Raw genomic sequence first — 24,636 nt, 5'->3', positions numbered from 1 at the left:
CGGGTTTTTATACGATTTTCCTTCAAATCTTCCGCTCTTGATTGGTCTTGGGTCCCTTTTCTCTTCTCCTGATTGGTCAGTCTATTGTTTCTAAGCAAGACAAAAACCAAGTTTGGCCAGGGACAACGCCCAAACGTTGACAGCTACCCTGATAATTTACACTGTTTGCCCCCCTGTCGTGGACATCTGGCTGAACTGATTAGCCAAACGTTCTGTGGCAGCTTCCCTTTCGAGATGGTCCTGGGCTCACATGATCTAACAGGTGTCCTTGACCATAAGTCTCTTCTTTTTCCCCTTTTCTGTTGATTGTTTAAATCTCGGCTCTTATATACGAGCACCGCGACATCCCCTTCGTCGTTTATTACCGCGTTGTGTTTGTTTTAGAAGAAATGTTTTACATTGGTCAGATTTGTAGCTTGACACGCGTTCTCGATCCGATTGACCTTCCGAAATTTCCCGACATAGCAATCTTGTAAACAATCAAAATCCCGGCGCGATTTTTGAATCTTCACAATTATATCGCAATTGCGTTACAATGTAATATAAGATTTTTTTGTTTTATCGCGGAGGTTATTAATTCGTTACGGATATCATGACGAAATTGACAATTTCCTCATGATATTTGCTTACTCTCTCCCTCTCTTTCTCTCTCTCTCGTAGAATAGTTTAAGTTAGTAAATAAGTAAGTCATGGAATACGTTATATGGATTAAATATGATTTATTGGTAATAAAGGCTACATGTGTAGCAAAATTATAAGGATATATATATCGTATATATCAATAACATGGCAAGCAAAGAATCAGCAACAATATAGATAATTGAGTATAATAGTGGATATAATAATGACTATAATAATGGAGTTATCGAGGCATATTGGACGTTTCGCGAGGAAGAGGGAGCCGAAGTTGCGGAGCGCGAAACTGACGAGGAGGAAAGAGCTGTCTGGAAGAATTAGGCGATTGTCGGCGGGACACAGTAGGTCACTCTGTCGCTTCGATTGTGGACGGATGTTGCTGTGATCATCGTGGAAGGTTACAGATAGGAGTTCACTGTTCGATATATTCCTGGGTAAAGTTGATTTCTTTTCGGAAGGTGGCTTCTTCTGAAGATGGACAGACGCATCCTAAAGGTAGTACCAGGACGGCAGGCAGTCGTTGATTTAGTTCGTTGGGTTTAGGCAAAGGAGATGGTGTTCTAACGGCTTCCGTGGTGACCACTTGCCCGACACGAGGAGGAGCAGGTTGTTCTTCTGAGTCCCACCATTCTCAATCGACGTTGGAATTGGCCATCTGTGAAAGTTAATTATTAGTTGTTAGAGATGAAAATGGAGAATTTAAAATTGTTTTCATCACAAAAGGACTCGATCATAGTATCAGGGAGTTCCAAGAAATGGGTGGTGGTATTGGATTCAGCTCTCAATGCAGGGATGTATGAAGAGGTCCAGGTGAGCATGTAATTCGGAACTTGATGGTGTATTCAAAGTTGGATATGGGGGGGGTACCCCGTGTTAGATTTATTACTTTGATGATTTAGCTGGGTCTAAAAAGGTATTTATTGTGGACAGATATAAGTAATTTATGTCCATAACATTCCAAAATTGTCGCCCATTTATTAAGAGTATTAAGATGGGAGTCAGTTCCGAAAAATAATGTTATCTTCTTTATGATAGGAACTTAGGGATGGGTTTGAGTTAGATGCTGTCGAAATTGAGAGAGTTCTTTTGTCCAAGTACACTGAATGTCAGAAAAGGGACAGGTGAATTGACGGAAAGGACATGATAGTTCACAGTTTTCTCGCTGCTCAGGGTTTAATAGTTCTGGACATTCCAAGGAGGAATTTGAGCATGGAGCTGTCAAGGTTTGGGCAATTTGTTTGATTATTAGACAGCGTATGTAGCCAACAGGTTCTCGATGGGTATGACAATTGTCCAGCTGTTCTTGACATTTCGAGCAAATAATGTGTCCATTCGAACACTGGTATACCGGAGGTTGAATTATTGAAATGCAAATAGGACAGGTAGCAAGCTCCACTAAAGCTGAGTCAGATGGTGCAGGATTAGTCCAGAGAAAAGATTCCGTAAAGAAGAGGGGCAAATTTCAAATGTGTCCTAACGGAATATAATTGGTTATATAAAAAAAATTCTATAATGGAATAGAAATTAATAGAGATTGTGTCAATAAATGACGATAGTTTCTTGTACGATAATTATATTACATAATTGGAGGTCATTCAACTGAAGGTATAGGTACAGTGGGTTGTGGAGATGTTTCTAGAGAACCTTCTGTTAAATGCATCTCTGAATATTGTTCGGAAGATGACAGTTACGTATGGGTTAGACCCGGAATGGAGTGAACGGAGAGAATGGCAGAAGAGATGCACTCGGAGAAATTTTTCATAAATAAATAATACCCGTTTATTTAGCCACATGTCTAGTTAGGTACAGTATGATTACTTTACATAGAGATTTATAGGATATAGGACTCATTCATTAGAAGGATAACTATCGCTATTTCAAAGAGTCGCGATTGTCAATTCTTTACGGATTACAGAGAGAGCTTACAGATTATCGCGGGTAAGTTAAATACCTTAAATATATGATGATTGGATCGGCGAACGCCGATGAACTAATAGATGATATAGTATCTTGTAATAGTTATAGATGGATTCAGTCCAATCATAGGTTTTGACAATAGTCTGAGGAAGATGGATCGGATGAGAAGCTCAACGACGATAGGTAAATCTGTACAGGACCACACACACACACACACATCAAGTGACAACTTCTACTGTCTTACTCATCGTACGCCCTTTTTATATGGAGAGGTGTTTTGCAGGCCCTTCCTTGATTTTGTCAGAGAAGACGATCTTCTTCGACCAATAAAGTGATGGGTGACATAGTTATGACACAGAAATTTTACTCACCTTAACAAGGAACTCAACTCGTGGGAATTGAGTTTAAAACGGATTTTATCAGAAAGTTTTATCAGTTGATTTTTCGTAAAACTAACCGTTTTTGGTGTACTTCGTTTTATTTTTGTATAAAACGTAGTTAAATATTTTGATTAAGAATATATAAAGATGTTAAAGTCCACAATATAAAGATCCCGATCGTCACATATCTATCGCTAACAACAATCTAACTAGTAAATTTGTCACATGCCTAACTTCTAGAGGGAGAGAGTTTACAAAGGTTATTGCACGTAGGTTTACCTTAATATGCTGTCCGATGACAGTATGTGACAATCTACTGGACTATGGAAGCTGGAATCAGTATTATGTCTTCTACCTGTTCCTTCCCCGGACAGGACTGGGACAGGAGACACTGTACTCAGACCTTCCTGGAACGATCGCTCCTAACTTCCAGAGACGATCGGATTTTATACGTTCATCGTTAGTAGTAGGACAATGGGAATTCTGCCCCCAAAATTTAAGTCTTAAAAATCAATGGGATTCTGCCCCAAAAATTTAAATCTTTAAATTCATTTAATTTTTATCAAATTCATTGAATTTAAAATCTTTAAAATTTAATGAATTTTTTCAAAATCAATGAATGTAAACAAAATTAAATCTAATGAAATTTCATTAATTTTTTTATTTCAAAAAGAAAATATAAAAAAAGTCAAACAAACTCAATAATATGAGCTTTATATTTATTCCCACAATCTCTCATACCCCCATATACAAATTTAAAATTATTCATCTCTTTTAAATCGTCATTCTCTAATTTTTTATTAAAACGATCAGGAAGAAAAACTTGAAATTCATTCAATTCTTTATCTTTAAGAACTACTAACTTTTTTCACGAAATCGAGTGAGTATTGTTTTAATATAATCAATTTGATATTCGTAAGCAATTTCCAATTCATATAATTTCTTTGTTGGAATATTTTGAAGTTTTCCAATATTGTTTAGTTTCTTCAATGTCTCCATTTATATAGGAAAGAAATTAATTAATATTAAAACGTTAGAACTTATCATCATGTGAATAAATAAAATAAAATGAAAACTACATATCATATACAACAAATAAATATATTAAATGTAGTTCTTCCACAAGAATGCCGTTTTCATTGGCCGGATATCTATGCAGGTTCCATCTGTCAACAAATCTCGTGCTTTAAATGGAATGACATTACCTTCTTCTTCTGCTAATGTATTATTTAAAAATATTCCGAAATCTAAACCAATGCCCCTTTTTTCCGTAAAATGATTTATTTTTCTAATGTATCCATTTTCTGGTAACAGATATTCATTAATTTTTCCTTTAAATTTTTCTTGTGGGAGATAAGTCCTTCCCTTCTCTAACAAAAATTTAAATTCAATAATACTTGTATGGGGCACTATATTTATTTCATTCGTTATTTTAGTATCAACATAATATTTATTAACAACTTCAAATTTAGAAGTAGGTTATGAAACGTTTATTATTCTCTTATTATTAGCATCAAACACATCATTTTTAAAAACGATTGCATTATTTTCAAAATATCGTTTATTCACAACATTTTTGTCTTCCGTTGGATCATCAACATTTTTAATTCTTTCGTTTTTTGCATTGATAGCACCATTATGTAATTTCAGAGATTTACTAGTTAATTCCTGAACTCTTTTACTCGTTTCTTGTATGAAATTAACAACACTTAAATTTAAATCATTAATATTTTTTTGTAAATCAGTTTTATCAGTTATATGATCTTCTAATATTTTAAATTTATTAGCAAAAGCTTGAAAATCATTATTTAATTCACTGATTATTTTTAACTTATTATCGATATATTCCTTGGTTGCTGCATAGTTTTCATCTATTGGATGCTCACAATATTTTAAGATCTTATTTTGCATATCATAATTTCTATCATATGTTAATTTGAAACCATTACCTGGAGGACCAGGAGGACCTTCTTTTACTTTATCATAATAATGGCCAAAAGGAAACCAAGCCATTTTGTGAGAATGGAGAGGTAGGCGGAAGTTGTCTCTCCCTTTCCGGTAACTCACTTGTCAAGATGGCTAAGTTTCATTGACGGCGCGTTACACGTTCCTCGAGTGGATAGGAGGTGAGATGGGGATGACGATAAGGCGAAAGCAATATTCTAGACAAAGAGGAGACCATTTAACAACACAACAAGATTTATTAACATTAACAAAGGACACCAATACAAATCTAACCAAATTCCCTAAGTCGCGTAGGGTTCGAGAGAGAGCTTACAGTTCAGTTCATACCTCTTAATTCGTTTCCTTAGTTAGTTAGCACTTGAATATCCACGAAGGGTAGATAAGTATCCGAAATAGACACAGTTTTATAAAGTCGTGACTAAGCACGGAGACATTAGGACAGTAGGTCCGATCGGTGACAACCTGCGATGGTGTTTGTCTGGCAGATGATAAGAGACTCCTCTGAGGAGGGGGGAAGGAGTGGCTTTTATAGCTTTTGGCTGGGAAAATCGGTCACGTGATCGTGGGTGGATGGCGATCGGGGTCATAGGTGTTCCCGGGACCAAAAATATATGACGAGTTCGGACATTAACTATAAACTTAGGTTGCAAGATCATCTGGAAACAGTTTAAGAACAAAGGATTGTTGACAGTTATATGGCCGGAGACGCATATTTTCTCGTCCAGGACCGTTTTTAGGCAGGATGTTTTTAATAGGAAAATTTCTACTTTAATAAAGGGAACGATTATTAAAATTGTTACGTTTTTACGAATTTACGTTCAGGAAATTTTCCAGATCTCACAATTTAATTACTTTAAAGTTTTAATGGTTTTAAAAGTCCTGTTGTACAAATTCATAATTCCTTCTCTTTTTTCTACTAAAATGAAATAAAATCTATACGGTTTAGCAGGTGTTTCTCTCAATTGCCAAAAGAATTCAACTTTCAAAATATCTACGTTATAATAAGAGGGATGATCAGAAACATCGAAATGAATTATTGGATACAGTCTCCCATTGTTTGTATAACTTACTAAACAACCAGACTCTGTGCTATTAGTATTTAATCCTCCCGCTAAGAAATCAGAATAATATCTCGAATAATCTAATTCTCCGGGTTTAAAGTTAACATTATAATCTTCTGTTGGATATTTATTTATCATTATTAATTCTTAACCAACATCTCATCATATCTAAGTTAGAAAACGATCAGAATCAAAATAATATGATATTTGATTTTTCTTGATATTGTGGGATTACAAAAATGTTTCTGATTTCATCTGTGGTTGTATTTACAATTATTGTTCCACTAGAACTATTTTGAACATTACTTATAATTAATCCAACAGAACACCAATTAATTTCTATATCAGATGAGGGATTTAGAGATACACTATTAAAATTAACTCGAGATTCTGGATATAGTTTAATGTGTGGTAACCAAAGTGAAATATCAAATATTATAACTTCATAATTCGGATTGATCACATCACTATTTGAATTTCTCCAGAACACAAGTCTTACATCCATATTTGATATTATTTTCCTAAAGTCATTGAAAAATCCAAACATCTGTTTAATTGGTATCCACAGTTTGATCTTGTTACTGCTTTTAGTTAATATCCATATTTCTGTAAATCCTTCGTTATAATTTGCATTTCTCTTTAATCCTTCTAGAAACATATCGATTTTTTCTTCAGTTCCGAGAGATTGATCATCAAGTCCATCAAATATCAAAACTTGCTTATCTGGTGATTCTGAGGTGTCATTGAAAAACAACATCACACTTTCGAGAACCTGTTACCGGTGTTGGAGAGAAAACGAAAGATCATTGTAAAAGTTTTTGAACTTGGTAGTTCTTTTTCAGACGGTAAAAACAACATATTAGTTGCTTCGGAAGTAGAATAATCTTTTGTCATGTTTATAAGACCGTTAATGTGATGAACTAAAGAGGGTAATTCAATTTCTTCAATTAGTGTCTTACCAATGTGTAATTCAGATCTCGAGAATAAATTTCCAGTATTTACTAGGGTTACGTTATCACTACTAATTGAAGAACCATCCTGTTTTATAATTTTTAGTTTTGGGCAGATATATCCACTGGACTATAAAATCATATCATTTACATCTTTAATATTAAATTCATATTTCGCTGATTTTTTTTTTATCAACAGTAACTTTATCTTCTCTATACTGTTTGTACTCAAAACTTTCGATTTCGTTGTTAAAATAATTAGGAAGAGTTAAATCCCAAATTTTTTCCATTTATTAGTATAAAAATTTTTTGAATCCTGTTTCATATAAACTTTGTTTAGTTAAAATATTCCTTACTCTATCTTCCACAGTCGGAGATTTTTTAGATACAAGTTTATTTTTTATAAACTGTTTCACCTTATCCTCAACTACAGATTTAGCCTCACTTTCTAATATTTGCAATAACTTCTTACCAGCCGTTTTAATTGCATCGATAAATATATTTCCACCATAATATTTTTTGCTTTGAACTAACAGTCTATATTTATTATAATTCATTTGTTTTTCATTTAATTTTTGACTAAATAACTCTGTTTATTAAGGTCAATTAAATTATCATCCTGATCAGTTATCCACATTCGAATTCTATAAATATAATGATTTCTATTGATGTCAGCAAATATGGGATTAATCTCTTCAATTTTTATCAAACTTCCAGGTGGATGAGAGGGTGTGAAAGAATAAAGAATATCACTCGTGAAATCGTTGTACTCTACTCCACTGATTACATCGCAATGAATATGAATATCATCGATTCCTTTTGAAATATTTGCTATGTACTTTTCCTTTCTGTTCTTCATCTTCATATATCTTTGGTTCGAAACCTAATAACTAGTGGAGTTTTCCTTTACTCAGATCAATTTTATATCCAGGTTCTAAATGAATTATAAATCTCGTTGTTGCAAAATGAATTCCAAACTTTATAGGAGGTATTCCAAAGAATTTTACTAAAAAGTTATTTAGTTCTCGAAGAGCGTAATTTCCATTTTCTATCGTCACATCATACCACTTTGTTTTATCAAAATATCTAAAGGTATTGTTATTAAATTTTTCATCGATATTATGCCAAGAAATCCACATAGACATTGATTTCAGAGCTAATTTTGAATTATTTACAGGTGTTTGAGTTTTAAACTCAATTGTAAAGTCTTCGGATTTATCAGCATTTTTCGAATCTAAGACTATTAGTTTCATTTATATAGAACAAAATTTTCATTAAACTCACTCGGTTCTTGTGTAAATCGTGACATTCCAATTTTCAACACCAGTGTTGAGTGTTGAAGTCAACAGTTTGACGTCATCAACGACGTTCCAACTCGACTACAAAGTGCTTAGTTCCCATGATTCCATTCTCAGAAAGATGGAGGACAAGTATATATTTCTTCTGCTGTTACAGCATTTTGCAATATTTTTAATGACAATGCGATGATTTCATATAAGAGGAAAATGAAACACGACGATGAACTGCTACATGTAAATTTAGCAGCTATGGAAGAAAATAAAAAGAGAAAGAAGGCCAAAATAATAGGTTATGTAGAAGAGGTAGTTCCTTTGTATACCATGGAAGATTTTAAATCTCACTTTCGTTTGAATCGTTCAACAGTTGAGGTATGTAAAAGTGCTTAAATTATAATTATCTGTTTAGTTTGTCAAATCTTTTACTGTAATTATATTCACAAAGGATAGAAGTGTTTAATTTTAAAAAATTTAATTGTTTCAAAACTTATATATATATATAAAATTTTTATATATAATTTTACCTAAGATATTTCGTTTATGTGGCAAAAGAAACAATACTTAAGCAGCAGTCATCATTTAAGAAATTTTATTTTTATTTCAGCATTTGATGCAGATGATTATTTCGAAGCCTAATAAAAGAAAGCCATCAACGAAAAGAGAAGATTCCATATTACTATCGTTATAGTTGATTAGCAATCAAGAATCTTTTCGAGGTGTAGCTGACAGATTTGGCATTGGACAGGGCCATGCTCACAGAGAATTTATTGCATTCTGTAAGGATATAATGGAAATAACAGAGAGAGTTATCCAGTGGCCTACAGGAGAAGAAATTGAAAAAACTGTTAACAAATTTAATGAACTGAGAGGGTCCAACAGTTTTCCCGGAGTTTTAGGCTGTATCGATGGAACTCATATTCCATTTACAGCCCCCAAAAATGAAAAGGTTGCACATTTTAATAGAAAAAATTTCACTTCCGTCATTCTACAGGCTGTATGTGACGCAAAATTAAAATTTATAGATGTCTTTGCTGGTTGGCCAGGCTCATCAAATGATGCCAGAGTTTTCCAAAGAAGTCCTCTCTTTCTAAAAATGAAACATAATCCTGAGATGATTTCAGAAAATTATCATTTATTAGGTGATAGTGCATATCCATTATCCAAAAAATTATTAACTCCTTATCGTGATAATGGACACTTAAACTATATTAAAAAATTTTATAATAAAATTCTTAGTTCAACTAGAATTGTTATTGAACAAGCATTTGGACAATTATTTGGTAGATTTAGAAGGCTAAAACATCTACATATGTTTCGAAGGGATTTGATTCCAGAAGTAATTATTACTGGATGTGTATTGCACAATTTGTGCATTTTATACAATGATATACCTCCAGATGCTTGTTCTATAAATGATAATTTTCAAACCAGTTCTCCGAATTTTGGAGAAGAATATCGAGATGGAATTAGCAAAAGAGAGAAAATTGCTAATAAAATATATGCCCATCATAATGGTTAAAAATTATCTACTTTTATTATTTTTTTCTGCTAATACCTTAAAATCAAGTTTGTAATTATTGTCGTCTGCTATTATGTTGGTATCATTGTAATTAAAAATTCACATGTTTATCTGCATTTATAATACTGTATATAATTTAAAATTTTATTAAATATCTGAACCAGTTTTAGAAAATGTATTTAACATTTTGTTATTACTTTTAGTTATTTGTAATTGTGAGTTACATCTACATACGTTTCGAAGGGATTTGATTCCAGAAGTAATTATTACTGGATGTGTATTGCACAATTTGTGCATTTTATACAATGATATACCTCCAGATGCTTGTTCTATAAATGATAATTTTCAAACCAGTTCTTTGAATTTTGGAGAAGAATATCGAGATGGAATTAGCAAAAGAGAGAAAATTGCTAATAAAATATATTCCCATCATAATGGTTAAAAATTATCTACTTTTATTATTTTTTTCTGATAATACCCTAAAATCAAGTTTGTAATTATTGTCGTCTGCTATTATGTTGGTATCATTGTAATTAAAAATTCACATGTTTATCTGCATTTATAATACTGTATATAATTTAAAATTTTATTAAATATCTGAACCAGTTTTAGAAAATGTATTTAACATTTTGTTATTACTTTTAGTTATTTGTAATTGTGAGTTACATAATTCTAATAAACTTTGTTCATTATTGAAAGTGCTTTGATTTTTTGAATAGATGTATTTTGGTAAATCTTAAATACATTTATTAGTAGTCATCAAAACAAAAAATTTTATTAAAATATTTAAACAATTTACATTTTGTTTTCGGCCAATTTCAACAAGACATCTGTTACGTTTTGCATGGCTTTTAGTTTTTCTTCTTCTATTTTTTTAAATCGTTCCATCGTTGTTGTTCAACTTCTGCTTTCCTTTTGTCTTCTAATTTTTTTTCTTCTAAATAATTTTTAAACCACAATGGTGGTTCATCACCAGTTGTTCTCTTCTTTTTTGATCTTTTTGTAGATTTTGCTTCTTCCCTTTGGGAATTTGAGGTACTTGGAGCAGAAATTAAATTTTCATTTTCACAAAAATTTTCAGAGGTACTGGTACCTGGCAAAGAACTTCGAAGGTAATTACCGGGGGGGTTCACATTTGACCTATTTCCATAAACTTCGTGAAATTTATGGAAATATTACCATTTTGTGGCACCACCACCAGACTGTTTTGATCTGTCTACATTTTTCCTGTACGTACACATTAAATTTCGCCATTTACAATGGCATTCTGTAGACTGAAATGCGTACCCACTTTAATTAAGACAATCGGAAATCCTCTGCCACAATTTGGATTTTTGGATTGGTTTGAGGAATTCTTCCTTTATTTCTAATCTTGTTTCTATTAGGAGTAATGTCGCTTGGCAAGTCCATTCATTAACTTAAAAATTTAAAAAAAATCTTTATTTTGAATTCTTTTATAGTTTGCACAAAATCTTTAACATGATATCTGATATGTGAGAACGGGGGAGGTAGGAGGAAGTCGTATCTCTTGTTTCGGTAACGCACTTGTCAAGGATGGCTTTTAGCGTTACGGGAGTGGATAGGAGGTGAGATGGATGGGGTCGACGATAAGGCGAAGCAATATTCGAGACAAAGAGGACACCAGTTAACAATAAAAACAAGATTTATTAATATTTAACAAAGGACACCAATACAAAATCTGACTAACTTCCCTATGTCGCGTAGGGGTCGAGAGAGAGCTTACAGGTTTGGTTAATACCTCATTAGTTCGTTTCCTGACGGTTAGCACTTGATATCCTCGATGTGGAGATTAGTATCTGAAATAGGCACAGTTTTATATAGTCGCGACTTAACGTGGAGACGTTCGGACAGGAGGTCTGAGTCAGTGACGATGAGTGACGGCGTTTATTCGGCAGATGATATGCGACTCCCCAGAGGGGGGAAAGGAGTGTCTTTTATAGCCTTTGGCTGGGAAAATCGGTCACGTGATCGTAGGTGGATGACGATTTGTGTCATAGGTGTTACCGGGACCAAAAATACATGACGAATTCGAACGTTAACTATAAACTAAGGCTGCATGATGATCTGATCTAGTTTAAGAACAAAGGATGGTTGACAGTGATACGGCCGGGGACGCATATTTTCTCATCCGGGACCGTTTTTAGACAGGATGTTTATATGAAGGGAAAATTCCTAAAACGAATTATTACAAAAAGTGACTCTGCTGGAATTTCAGATCTCACAGATATAATATACATAATACTGCATACTGTTTTGGTATTGCCAAGAAAATTTTGTTGAACTATTTAAAAAGAATTAATAATTATAAATTTCAACAGAATGTTCCCATTCATTCATTAAAATAAATATCAAAAAATTAATTTATGAACACTTATTCTAATAAATATATATTGTCTATATTTAATATAAAGCTGTTATTTATGTTTACTTGTTCAATTTAAATTGCATTAATTAAAAGAAAATCTCAATATATAATAATTACAAAGTATCCTTACTGTATATTATTATTTAATATATACTTACCAATTTTTTCTGTTCCAGAAAGTTGTACAGACTGTACGTTCGTTTCTGATCTTTCAGAAGTTGTTTGTTCTATCATTAAATATATATGTAAAAAATTAAATAGAGGAATTTTATTAACATTTATAAAAACAATAATTATCTATTTGGTTAAATACATTTAATTTGTTATTAATATAAAATATGTACAGTACCTGTAGATGCTGAATGCTTCTGATTCTCAGATCGAAGTTTATTTATGTATGCTAGTAAATAATTGTGATCTGACAAAAACGATGAAAAATAAATTTATTGCTTACTTGAAATGATATTTAATTTTTTTTAAATTTTACCTTCCGTCATCATTTTCGCTTGTTTTTCATCAACTATAAAGTGATAAGTTTCGTTGTCCACAGTAACGTGCATCTTCTGCATTGTCGCCATTTTTTATTCAAACGTCGCTCCAATTACCTACAATTCATTGGAAAGTAGCAGTTAACTTATTGTAAGCTGCCGACATATGGGGGCAATTAGTTAATTGCACGCCAGGAAAAACCTAGGGACCGATCGTATGTGGGTGGTGGCGGCAGAGGCAAAGATGACAAGTGTCTTACAATAACCGTTTATTTTAACATCAAAACAAACTTACAAAGTAGGCCCACAATACAAGATGCGATCTAGATCGTCTGCGGCAGAAAGCGCTCCGGATGACGGCGATCGGAGAATGCTGTCGGAGTCGTCGGTAAAGCCCCGGGGCAGTCGGGTAGGAGAGTCCGATGGGGTCGGTGACGGACGTCGGCGAAGGAGTAGGTGGCTGGTTGGAGTACCGTCGTCCACTTCCTGGTAGAAAGCTCCGTCGTTCTCCCCTCTGACCTTGATTCGGGGGTTTTTATACGATTTTCCCTCCTATCTTCCCCTCTTGATTGGTCTTGAGTCCCTTTTTCCTTTTTTCGATTGGTCAGTCTACTGTTTCTAAGCAAGACGAAAACCAAATTCGGCCGGGGACGGCGCCCGGGCGTTGACAGCTACTCACATAATTTACACAGTTTGCCCCCTCTCTCGCGGACATCGGGCTGAACTGATCCGCCAAACGTTCTGTGGCTGCCCCCCCCTTCGCGACGATCCCGGGCTCATATGGTCTAGCAGGTGTTAGTGACCATCTGTCTCTCTTCTTTCTCCCCTTTTTTTGTTAATTGTTTATATCTCGACTCTTGTATACGAGCACCGCGACATTCCCTTCGTCGTTTATTACCGCGTTGTGTTTGTTTTAGACGAAATGCTTTACAGATGTCTGGTTTATAGCCCGATGCGCGTTCTTGCTCCGATTGACTTTCTGAAATTTCCCGAGGTAGCGATCTTGAAAACAACCGAATTCTCGGCGCCATTTTAGGATCCTCACAGGGCTCCCGACCTTTTAAAAATGTTGCTTACATTTTGGCAACATTTTACCTGGCAGCTCGGCTGCCAGTTCGATCTCCACTTTGCCGGAAGTAGTGATCCTATTTTACTTCTCCCCGATGAATTCCATTTACTCTTGTCGACCACCGTCTCCGTTCTTGTTCGCGACAGATCAGTTTTTGTGTTAATTGTTAGACGGACCATATAGCAAAAAAAGATTTAATATAAAAAATATATATATATATGGACAAACAGATTTACAAACTACACTACAAAGAATACAACATAATAGACAAACAATGACGAAAGAAGAAAACACATACGGCACATCCAGAAGTCGGGGCCTTCGGGTTTCTTTTCTTCGGTCTCTGAGGTGTCTCCGCCTGGCAAGCATTTCATCGCGGGTTCGGAGACCAGCCCCTGGCTCTTCCCGCCGCTGGGCACCTCTGGTCTTGCTCTTGTGGAAACTGCTGGGGGAGCTCCTGCATCATTCCGAGGCCTCTTCCCATGCCTCGCGGAGCCCGAAGGGAAAAAGCCCCCCTTTCCTCCGTTCTCAGAGGCTCCTGTCCTCTTTCCTCCTCACGACGTTGGCCGCTCTGGGCCCGGAGTCTCCTCTCTCGAAAATGTTTTGCCCTTTTGCGCCGCGTACCTCGCCGCTTCTTCCACTTCCTGCCTTACTTCAGGGTCCACCTCTCCCTGCAGGGGTAGGACCACCATCTCCGGAATAGCCTCGTCGGGGGCACTTCTAATGCGAGCGATAGCGTGCCGCACAGCCGTCGGACATACGTGGAACTTTTCCTCCTCTTCTTCTTTCTCGTCACTCCACCCGAAAAGTTCGGTTGCGGTATCTAAGTCTAACTCTTCTAAATCCCAAGTTTCTGCTGCTTCCGCCATGTTGTTTACTCTTGTCGCTCTCTTGTTGTTTACTTGTGCTTTTGTTTTGTTGTCTGCCAAATATAAAGAAAAAGGTTTTATTGGTTAATGACGTAGGCGTCCTTTATTGGCGGGTTCTCTCCTCTCTTCCCCCGTCTCTTTTCGGAGATCGGTTTCTATTCGCGATTGGGGTTGCCTTTTCATAAAGAGGAGGTTCGTATTTCCTGGCGTTAGGGTCCTTTATGCTTCTTTGTTTGTTTCGGGCCTTTCGCCGCCCCTATATGTTCCCACTGGGTAAATGGTCACTATCACCGTCAAAATGTGATCCTCGAGCATTCTCTCCAACATTTTTATGTTGAGGGTTAAGCAGTCCTTCATTCGTAGGGTGGCCTTTAGATCGTCGGTTACGCTCTGAGGAGTGGACTCCCAAAGCATCGTCTTACCGCGCCCGCGAATCTCGATTCTTCCCAGGAAGCGGCCCGACTCTTGTCGGCTTCCTACATTCTGTACGATGATATAAACGGGAGAGTTTTCATCGCTGGTTTCCGTTTTAAAAACCTGGACAATAAAGTCTCGCTGATGACAGTGGAGATGGGTTATCCATACGAGGGGCTGAGTTGCTTCCAACCCTATGAGGACTAACTTGACAGCGTCGTGATTTATGTGACCTATGTGAGGGTGTCGTTCCGTCAGGTGGGGGATCATCTGTTGATACACGCCCTCCCATGTGCAGACTTCGTCCATTGATGGACATAAGCACGTTCGATACGGGCAATCCTGTTCGTGGGCCTTTCTCTCTGGAACAAGTCCTGTTTTCGGACAGCCGTTACCTTCTGTAGACACACGGCAAGGCCACAATTTCGGCTAATCTCTCCAGCGTCAAGTTACGGTAATTCCTGAGTTCTCCCCGGCAAAGCGGGCATTGACGGACATACAGCGAACATCGGGAGCATATCGTGTGTCCGGCCGGGCATTGAAAGGTAGGGGGTTCCATGTAGTCGTAACAGACGGGGCATTCAAATAGGGAGACCAGGGCAGGATCTGGAGGTGACTCCTGGATCGGATCTTGTTCCGGGTTTGATGTTTCCATGGGGGACGTCACAACTTGATCTTCCTCCATATTTTCGTCTCTACACAAAAGGAAAAGAAAGTTGGGTTGAATAGAAATTTTCTAAGCCACGGACAACATAAAATACTATTATTTAAGATGATTTAATTTTCTCGCGCCGTTCTATAATCGTCTCATTTGGGTAGGAATGGTCTCAATTCTGACGGGAGGCGTCACTACCTCTTCCCGTTTGGCTACGGTTAACTTCTCCCTTTCGTCTTTTCTTGCCTCTGGGATACCCGACGATGATCCGGCTTCCGCAGTTACGGGTACCAGTTCGATCATTTTCACTGCGTCCGGTTCTATTCGCTCTTCCCGTCGGAAAGAGGGGTAAGGACTCGCAGATCTTCGGGTTCCCATGCAGCGTAACAGTTTGCGGCATCCCCAAGCGATTAAAAGTGTCGCCAGAACAGTAACGCAAGAGGCTATGAGGATCGTGTTCCATGCTGAGACGGGATAATTTAACACACTCGGTGTCGTTGAGAGAATATCCGTGTTAACTGATTTTATTTCTCGGCTTATATCTCGTAATTTCCATCCCGGAAATTCCAATGACCAATCGTGTTCGTTGGTTCGAAGGACGTTTAAGGTGACGTTCTCTTGGATATAGTCCCGTAGTATCTTCGCTTCCGTAAGATTGAGAACGTTTGGTATTGCTGGTATCACATAGTGGTTTCGGAGTGTAACTTTAAAGGAAGTCCGTGATTGGAAGTGTGACGTGAGTCGCACGCCGGGTACGTGGCCGGAACAAGTCATGGGCAACCTAAAGATTCCTGTGTTATTTAGCTTAACCATCGTAACTGGTGAACGTCGTGGGTTTCTCAGTTGACTACATTCGATGACTAAATTTAAAGGTGACGGGGTGGAGTATATCCAAGTTCCTTCCTCGTCGATACGGCGGAACACTGGTTTTGGATAAACTGACACCTTTCTTTTACACAGTCGGTTTACAGTTGGCTCGTCTGCCATGAATAAGGCGTATTCACACGATTGATACGGAAGCTTCCAGACTGCAACTTCCGGTGCGCAGATAGTGGTTAAGCCGTTTGTGCATTTTTGCAAGTTGTGGGCCTCCAATAGCATGTAAAGCTGCCGATTCCTGGACAAGGCGATGTACGGATATTCGGTTTGATAATGAGCAAATGTCTTCGAAATAGGGAAATAAGCGGGGAATTTCACTACCTCGTATAGATCAAAGTATCCTTCCGGAGTAATTAGTGGGAATTTTGCGAAAATTCTTAGTGTTGACGGAAGTGCTACAGCGGTAGTGGTTATCCATTGATAGTATTTAAAGACATTGTCTTCATTTAAAGTCTCGATCAGCGAAATCCCGCTGGGCAAGTGTTTGTTTACTTCCGTTAACGCCTCTACCAATTGTGACCTTGGCAGGAAATAGGAACTAAGTCGGTCGTTTTCTAGCATCTCTTTCGCTTGTCTTAGGTTCGTGATGCCGATTCGGAATTCCATGACGGCATTTTCGGCGTATCGAAGTGCAGTACTTACGACGAATGTGTAACTGAATACCTGAAGTTCCTTATCTAAATAGTCCTGACGTCGGATCATCATATCGATGTATTTCCGGTTGTCCTTGACCGCTTGAAGGGTTTGGTTCATGACGGTTGTCTGGGCGTCTAATATGTGTACGAACTTTTGTTGGTTGCGGGATAGTTTGTCTATCCTGCTATTCATTGCTTCCACCTCTTCCGAGGTAGCGGTTCCGAAAAGGAATTTTAAGATTTTCCCTCCGACGTCGATTAATCCTCGTTTTGCTCGAGAGGGATTTTCTAGGGTTACGGTGGATTTTAATTCGTTGTATTCCGCCCGAAGTCGGCGAGGGATTGTTGTAAGTTTGTCAACTTCGCGTCGGCTAGAGTCCATAAGGGCTTCATGGGATCATCTTGCTTCTGTTTCCCTCTTCTGACGATCGGAGTTAAAGAGGACAGGTGACGATGTAAGCCACGAAGGTAATTGTCATATTCTTCGAACGATATTTCTATAACCATGGTCCACTGGCTCGTGGTCATGAGGAAGTTTCCTTGGTGAAGAAATACGACACCTTTGGTCAAGGCGGGCACAATTGTTGACACTTCATACACAATGTAACTTATCAGCACGAACAAATATATTGTTACGGATTTTTCCATCGTCATCTATCAAAAAGGGAGTCTTACATTACTACTAGTTTCGGTTTGCGACAATTTGTTTAAATGAACACGCGTATTTACAATGGACCTCTCTCTGCTTAGGAGATGATAGCCTCTCTTTTGCAATAAAGAGGAGCTACCATTTACAATTGCCAAATAATCCAGTTGGAGTGGGAGGTGGCATCCGCGGGTGGCCCTCACTTTGCTGAGTCATTTCGGCAGTCTCCGCTTCCTGCAACGCCCCCACTTCCGGCAGTATAATTCCTGACGATCTGGGAAGGACCCAGGGATAATCGCTTACTGGGCCTTGGCTTTGAAGAGCATAGTTGTGTGTAGGTTGGGGCGGAGTTGCGGGTTGATCAACTCCTGTGCTTTCGGCAACGTTCGTGGTATCTAACCGGCTTTGATGCAGCGACTCTAAAATAATTTCATCCCAAGGGTCAACCGGTTTTGTCTGCGGTTGCGCTTCGGTTGGTATTGATGATTTTGCGTTTTGCGCTTTGGGGAGTTTTTCTCCTGCATCGGAGGGTACGATCTTCATCCTAGCGATTGCAGGCTTCAATCTATTAGTGTGGGGACCCCGGGAGGTCGGACGGTGTCGGACCTCCTGTTCTTGGTTCACAGGTCGGTTAAGACCTGCCCACTGTCAAGGATGGCTTGTCCAGTCTGGAACTAAGTAATTGTCAGGTCGAGTGGAAGGAGGAAAGAGTGGGATCGTTGATAAGACAGAGGCGAGATTCGAATAAATGATACCAAATACAAGAATAAACAGAATTTATTCACGAAACAATAACGAACAGTTACACCGAATAACATTGACAGAAAACTTACGTACTAACATAGGAAAGTTCGAACCCGAGAGAGAGTTTACAAATAAATGGCCGTCATACCTCAAGTAACAAGTATCGGCGTCAGATGGCACAGTCAATACACAATCCGTAGTGGCAGAGCGGCTTCGGCCGTCCGTTTTCGGCTTCGAGTCCGGTCGGACGAGGGAACTACGAATGACGACGACGCTACGAGGGAGCTACGAATGACGACGACGCTACGAGGGAGCTACGAATGACGACGACGCTACGAGGGAGCTACGAATGACGACGACGCTACGAGGGAGCTACGAATGACGACCCCTTGGTTCTTGTTCCCCTCCTTTTTATTTCGTCCCCTCGTTAATTTTCTCGCCAATAAGCGTATTTTGTCTTTAGTTCCGAGTGTGACTCAGATTCGCGTTTCGAGGGGAGGGGGAGGTACAGTCATTCCCCTAAGACGGGTCAGTTTTTGGTTTGGACTTTGGTTATTGATGTCAAGATAATGACTAATTTAAATCTGTAATTTGTCGGTCAATTCGAACTCTCACATCAGCATGAGTATGCAATTTCTTCCCGGATTGGATGTGTCGGACTATGAAGTTTACGGGGCTCGTTTCCGCTATTATCCTATAGGGACCGTGCCATCGAGGCGCCAATTTTCGTATCACTCCCGCGGGTGTAGCTACTTCATTAACGAAGACTCTGTCTCTGATTGAAAATTTGTATGGCTTGTGCTTACGTTGATGATAGGTATTTCTATCGTTCGCGGCCTTTTTTGCGCGTTACTGAGCTAATTTATGAGCTGAGGTCATCCTCAATTTCAATTCGCTCGCGTAATTTTCGTTTATGTCATATCAGGGTCGATTCGGTTCAATGACGATATCAAAGGGGTAGGTTGGATCACGTTAGTACGGGAGGAAGAAAGGTGTCTCGTTGGTACTTGAGTGTACTGTAGTGTTGTACGCAAAGAGCGCATACGGGATCATCTCGTCCCAGTTCCTCTGATCCGCGTCGACGTAGTGCGTTAAAATGTCAACTAGCGTTTTATTTAATCGCTCAACGATTCCGTTGCACTGGGGATGATAAGCTGTGGTAAGGAGTCTTCACACTTTCAATAGCTTGCAGACCTCCTTCATGACTTTGGAGACAAAATTGGATCCTCTGTCAGTGAGTAATTGTTTTGGGACTGAATGTCTAAGAATAATTTGCGTGACGAACGCTTTCACCACTGTTTTCGCGGTAATATCGGGCAACGGAATCGCTTCTGCCCATCTAGAAAAGTGATCGATAAAGACCAATAGATATTTGTTGTTGCTATTAGTAATAGGAAGGGGACCCTGGATATCCAGTGTTGTGCGTTCGAAGAGCCTTGACACTCGAGGGAACGTCTGCAATGGGGCTTGATGTCCGTGTTGGGGCCTTTTCCTCACCGCACACTCTTGACAACTATCACAATAATGGGTGATGTTCTTATTCATCTCTGGCCAAAAGAATTGTGTCTGTAATTTCTTTCGCATCTTTTTCTTACCTACATGTCCCGAACTAGGGATATCGTAAAACAGTCGTAAAACGTAATCTATCATAACCTGGGGTACGACTATTCTATTTCATTTATCGTTTCTCTCGGGATTTTCTTTTCGGTGATAGAGTGTTTCGTCGGCGTCTAAGTAGTAATCCGCGATTTCTCGATTTGTCTCCTGGGAGGACGAGTCTCTCAGTAATTGTTGTCTGATTTGCTTACAAAAGGGATCTTTTAACTGTTGCTCTTTTATTTGCACCTTACTGTATATAGGTTGCATTTTGCTGATCTTTGCCACGGGCATTCGACTTAGCGCGTCTGCGTTTGTGTGGGCCTTGCCTGGCTTATGGATTATTTCGAATTGATATTCTTGTAACGTTAAATTCCATCGACTAAGTCTCGAACTTTCGTCTTTAACATCAATAAGCCACCTAAGGGGTCTATGATCCGTTATTATTGTGAATTTTCTCCTGTAAAGATAGGGTCTAAAGTGTTTGATTGACCATATCACGGCCAAACATTCCTTTTCTGTGGTGCTGTAATTCCTTTCGGCTGGTTTTAACAGCCTACTCGCATATGCCACTGGGAGTTCTCCCCGTTCATCTTCCTGTGATAACACAGCGCCTATCGCGGTGTTTGAGGCATCTGTTGCTAACACAAAAGGACGGCCAAAATCTGGGGATCTTAATAGGGGTGCAGTTATCAAAATTTCCTTTAATTTTTCGAACGCGGCTTTGTGTTCCTCGGCCCAGTGGAACTTTACATCGTTTTTAAGTAAGTCCGAAAGGGGCTTTGAAATTTTTGCATATTGCGAATATTATTATATACAGTAGAGCAGGGCTTCTTAAACTTTTTTATATAGCGACCCCCTTCAAGCTTAGGAAATTTTAAACGACCCCCTCCTCCATATAATGAAATATATATTAACCGTAGATGTAGATGTAATATCGCACTATTTTACAATGTAAATAAAATAAGGATTAAAGAATACGTACCCATTCATTTCACATATATATAATTGGAAACGTTGACGGGATATCGGTCGTAATAAAACACAATAAATAGAATGACATAAAACTATATATATATTTATTCAATAGAAAAAATAAACTTTTGTAACAATTTTTTTAATAAAAACATATTATTAACATCAAACAATATTAATGTGACGGATGTGATTGTTTATTTTTACACAAATAATTAAATCTAGGCTCAATTTGAGTTAGTGCAGATCGTAATAAATTTTCAACGTTTATTAAAGTTGAACGGTATTTTGATTTTATGTAAGTTAATGTGGAAAAGGCTGATTCACATAAATATGTTGTACAAAATGGCAGTAATTTGTTCATTGCCATTTCCGATAGTAGGGGATATTCTGATTTGATTTCTATCCAAAATTCATGCACAGGCACTTGAGAAAATCTGAGTCGCAAGGTAGTATCACTTGTTAATTCGGCAAATTCTTCTTGTGCTTTTAAGTTTAAAAAATTAATTTCTTCCATTTCAATTGAAAATGGATTGCAAATCCATTGTTGTGTATCGATATCATTGGGAAAATACCTATGCATGTAAACTTCCATATCCTTCAAATGATTAACTATAATTTTTGTTATAGGAGTATCTTTTTTTGAAATATTGTTACTAATTATATACTCGTCAGTAAATGGAAACATTTCGAGCGATCCACTTTCCACTCTGTTCTTCCATATAAGAATTTTTTTAACAAAGGCCTCAAGTTTATTTTTTAACATAAACATATTAACGCAGACTCCCTGCATTGATAAATTCATATCATTGATTTTATCAAAAATATCTGCCAAATAGCATAGCTTGAGAAGCCATAAATTATCGTGAAAATAATCGGCCAAATTAGAATTTTGCTCTGTTAGAAATATAAGAACTTCATCTTTTAAAGTTAATAATCGTTTCAAACTTCGACCTCTTGATAGCCACCTAACTTCAGCATGTAGCAATAAACTTGTATAATCCGAATCCATATCAATGCACAAATTTTTAAACAATCGACTATTAAGTGCTCGACTTTTAATAAAGTTAATGATTTTGACTGCATCAAAAAACACAGTGTTTAATTCTGGTGCAATTTTTTTTAACAACAAGTGCCTCTCGGTGAATCATACAATGTGTAAATGTAATATGATCATTTCCAGCTTTAACAAATGCTGTAAAACCAAGATCTTGTCCGGTCATTGCTGCAGCACCGTCCGTGCACACACCAACACAATTTTTCCAATTTAATCCTTCTTTTTCAAAAAACTCATTTACTTTTTTATATATATCTTTTCCACGAGTATGACCTTCCAGAGGACGACAAAACAGTATATCTTCATGAATGCTTCCCTCATAAATATATCTTACAAAAAGTAACAACTGTGCCATATTTGAAATGTCTGTCGACTCGTCCAGTTGTATTGCAAACTTTGAGCTGTCTTTAAGCCTCATAAGAAGCTGTTGAAATTGATCATTGCTAATGTCTGAAATTCTTTTGGACACAGTGTCATTTGATAATGGAATTTTACTAATTTCAGCAGCATACTGTTTTCCATGAACAATTTCAGACATTCTTATAGCTGCAGGTAGTAAAAGTTGCTCTCCAATAGTAAAAGGCTTTTTCGTTTTTGCTATCAAATACGAAACTTCATACGATGCCAATAGATATTTATCATTCAAAGTAACATAATTCTCCAAAGTGTTCTTTTCTTTATTTGATGTTTGCAAAAGACGCTCAAAATATTCTATTGGCTTTTTTGATAACGTTGCATGTTTAGTATTCAAATGTCGTTGCAGTTTTGACGGTTTCATGCTTTCTGCAGCCAAAACTTCTTTGCAAATTAAGCACACTGGTTGTTCTTCATTGTTGTGAGAAGAGCATGTGAAGCCATACTGCAAATATGATTCGTCATATTTTCTTTTTTTTGTTTTGCTAGAAGTCGGATTTGAAGCACTGCAACTTGGTTGTGACGGCGTGGCAGACTTATTAGTTGGAATTTTAATTAGCCATTTATCCATGATGGTTAAATAATAATAAATAATTAAACAAAATGTAGTTGAACTTTAACGTAATAATTAAAAACACCAACTGAAAATTACACAGTAAATACACACATGTCACTACGAAGACAAAGCTGAGTCCAAACTGAAGTACAGTACAAACAGAAAAATAACTACACTCGAATCTTTACCAGTGCAATGACAACAAATTACGATCAGATCAACCCCGACGCATGGCGTGTTCAAAGTGTGCAGCGCACAAAGGCACCGTATCACAAAGACGCCGAAAAAGAAGCTTTCATTTAATTTTTTTTATTATTCTTTTATAAAAATAATATGCCGATTCGCCTAGCCTAGCTTGATTATGCTTCCGTATTGTATGTGTAAGCTGTAAGGCGACGCGGCGTCTGGGTACTTATAATCACTAAGTTATCTTGCAAACACTGACGCCGGCGGCCAGACATCAATGTCGAACGTTCAGTTGAAAATCGAGGAGCGCGTTGTATTTATTATTTTAAATGCTACTTCCATATTTTCATTTATAGGCCCTACATAACAGTTTTGCATTGCCACTTTTTTCAAAAAATAGTTATAATAAAACTACAATAGTATTTTGTATGATTTTTATTTGTATTTATATTTGTACGTAGTGTGTATACTAATTTTAAAATTTTATTTATAATGATTGAAAAGTATCAGATCTTTGCGACCCCCTTTCAGTAGTCTCGCGACCCCCCTGGGGGTCGCGACCCACAGTTTAAGAAGCCCTGGTCTATAGTACCCTGTCAGTCCCAGAAATGCTCTAACATCTCGCTCATTCTGAGGTTGGGGAAAATTTCTAACGCACTCGACCTTAGACAGGTCGGGCCGGATACCATCTTCCGACACTTCGTGCCCTAAAAACTTTATTCGCTGTCTCAGCAGCTGGCATTTTCGGGGCTTCAACTTCAGACCCGCTGTCGCCAGGCGCTGAAGGACAATTTCCATCCGTTCTAAGTGAGTTTCGAAGTCTGGGCTAGATACCAAAATGTCGTCCATGTAGACGAGGCAAATTTTGTTCTTCAGACCGCTTAATATTAAATCCGCACATCTTTGGAATGTTGCTGGGGCACAGGTAACGCCCATTGGCATCCGATTGTATTGGTAGTGTTTCGAGGGAGTACTAAACCCTGTCTTTTCTTTTGATTCGGGGCTCAAAGGCAACTGCCAAAATCCGCTTAAAGTATCCATGAAGGAAAAGTATCGCGATTTTCCCAGCAAACTCAATGACTCCTGGATATGGGGCAACGGGTACGGGTCTACCTTTATTTAATTGTCTATAATCCACAACTAATCTGTAGCCTTGGGGCTTTTTAGCGACTAATAACGCAGGTGCCGACCAGGGGGAACTGGACGGTTCAACTATGCCGTTTTTGGTCATATTTTCCACTATCTCATCCATTATTTCCCGTTGCGCGGCATGGGGCACGACAAATGGGGGGACTGTTTCCAGTTTCTATTTTGTGCTCTACTAAATCACAATAGCCTAGATCG

At 37.7% G+C, this 24,636-nt stretch overlaps 3 protein-coding genes across 3 annotated transcripts; 1 reads left to right on the top strand and 2 right to left on the bottom strand.

Annotated features, from left to right (window-relative positions):
• The first annotated feature begins 8,414 nt into the window (after window positions 1-8,414).
• On the top strand, window positions 8,415-9,723 carry LOC136979252 (uncharacterized). The gene is made up of 2 exons (XM_067275198.1): window positions 8,415-8,576; window positions 8,893-9,723. The coding sequence occupies exons 1-2, from the start codon at window positions 8,415-8,417 to the stop codon at window positions 9,721-9,723; spliced, it is 993 nt and encodes a 330-aa protein (XP_067131299.1).
• Window positions 9,724-14,754: 5,031 nt separating this feature from the next.
• Window positions 14,755-15,634, bottom strand: LOC136979251 (E3 ubiquitin-protein ligase SIAH1A-like). The gene is made up of 2 exons (XM_067275197.1): window positions 15,403-15,634; window positions 14,755-15,347 (listed from the first exon to the last, which is right to left on the bottom strand). The coding sequence occupies exons 1-2, from the start codon at window positions 15,632-15,634 to the stop codon at window positions 14,755-14,757; spliced, it is 825 nt and encodes a 274-aa protein (XP_067131298.1).
• Window positions 15,635-22,164: 6,530 nt separating this feature from the next.
• On the bottom strand, window positions 22,165-23,121 carry LOC136979250 (zinc finger BED domain-containing protein 5-like). The gene has a single exon (XM_067275196.1). It carries the CDS (start codon window positions 23,119-23,121, stop codon window positions 22,165-22,167), a length of 957 nt encoding a protein of 318 aa, XP_067131297.1.
• Between the last annotated feature and the right edge of the window lie 1,515 nt (window positions 23,122-24,636).

Source organism: Centruroides vittatus, unplaced genomic scaffold (assembly GCF_030686945.1).
Source record: "Centruroides vittatus isolate TY-2023 unplaced genomic scaffold, ASM3068694v2 contig_60, whole genome shotgun sequence".
NCBI classification, from domain to species: Eukaryota; Metazoa; Arthropoda; class Arachnida; order Scorpiones; family Buthidae; genus Centruroides; species Centruroides vittatus.
The sequence above is the reverse complement of the archived record's forward strand: the minus strand, read 5'-3'. Positions and strand labels throughout refer to the sequence as shown.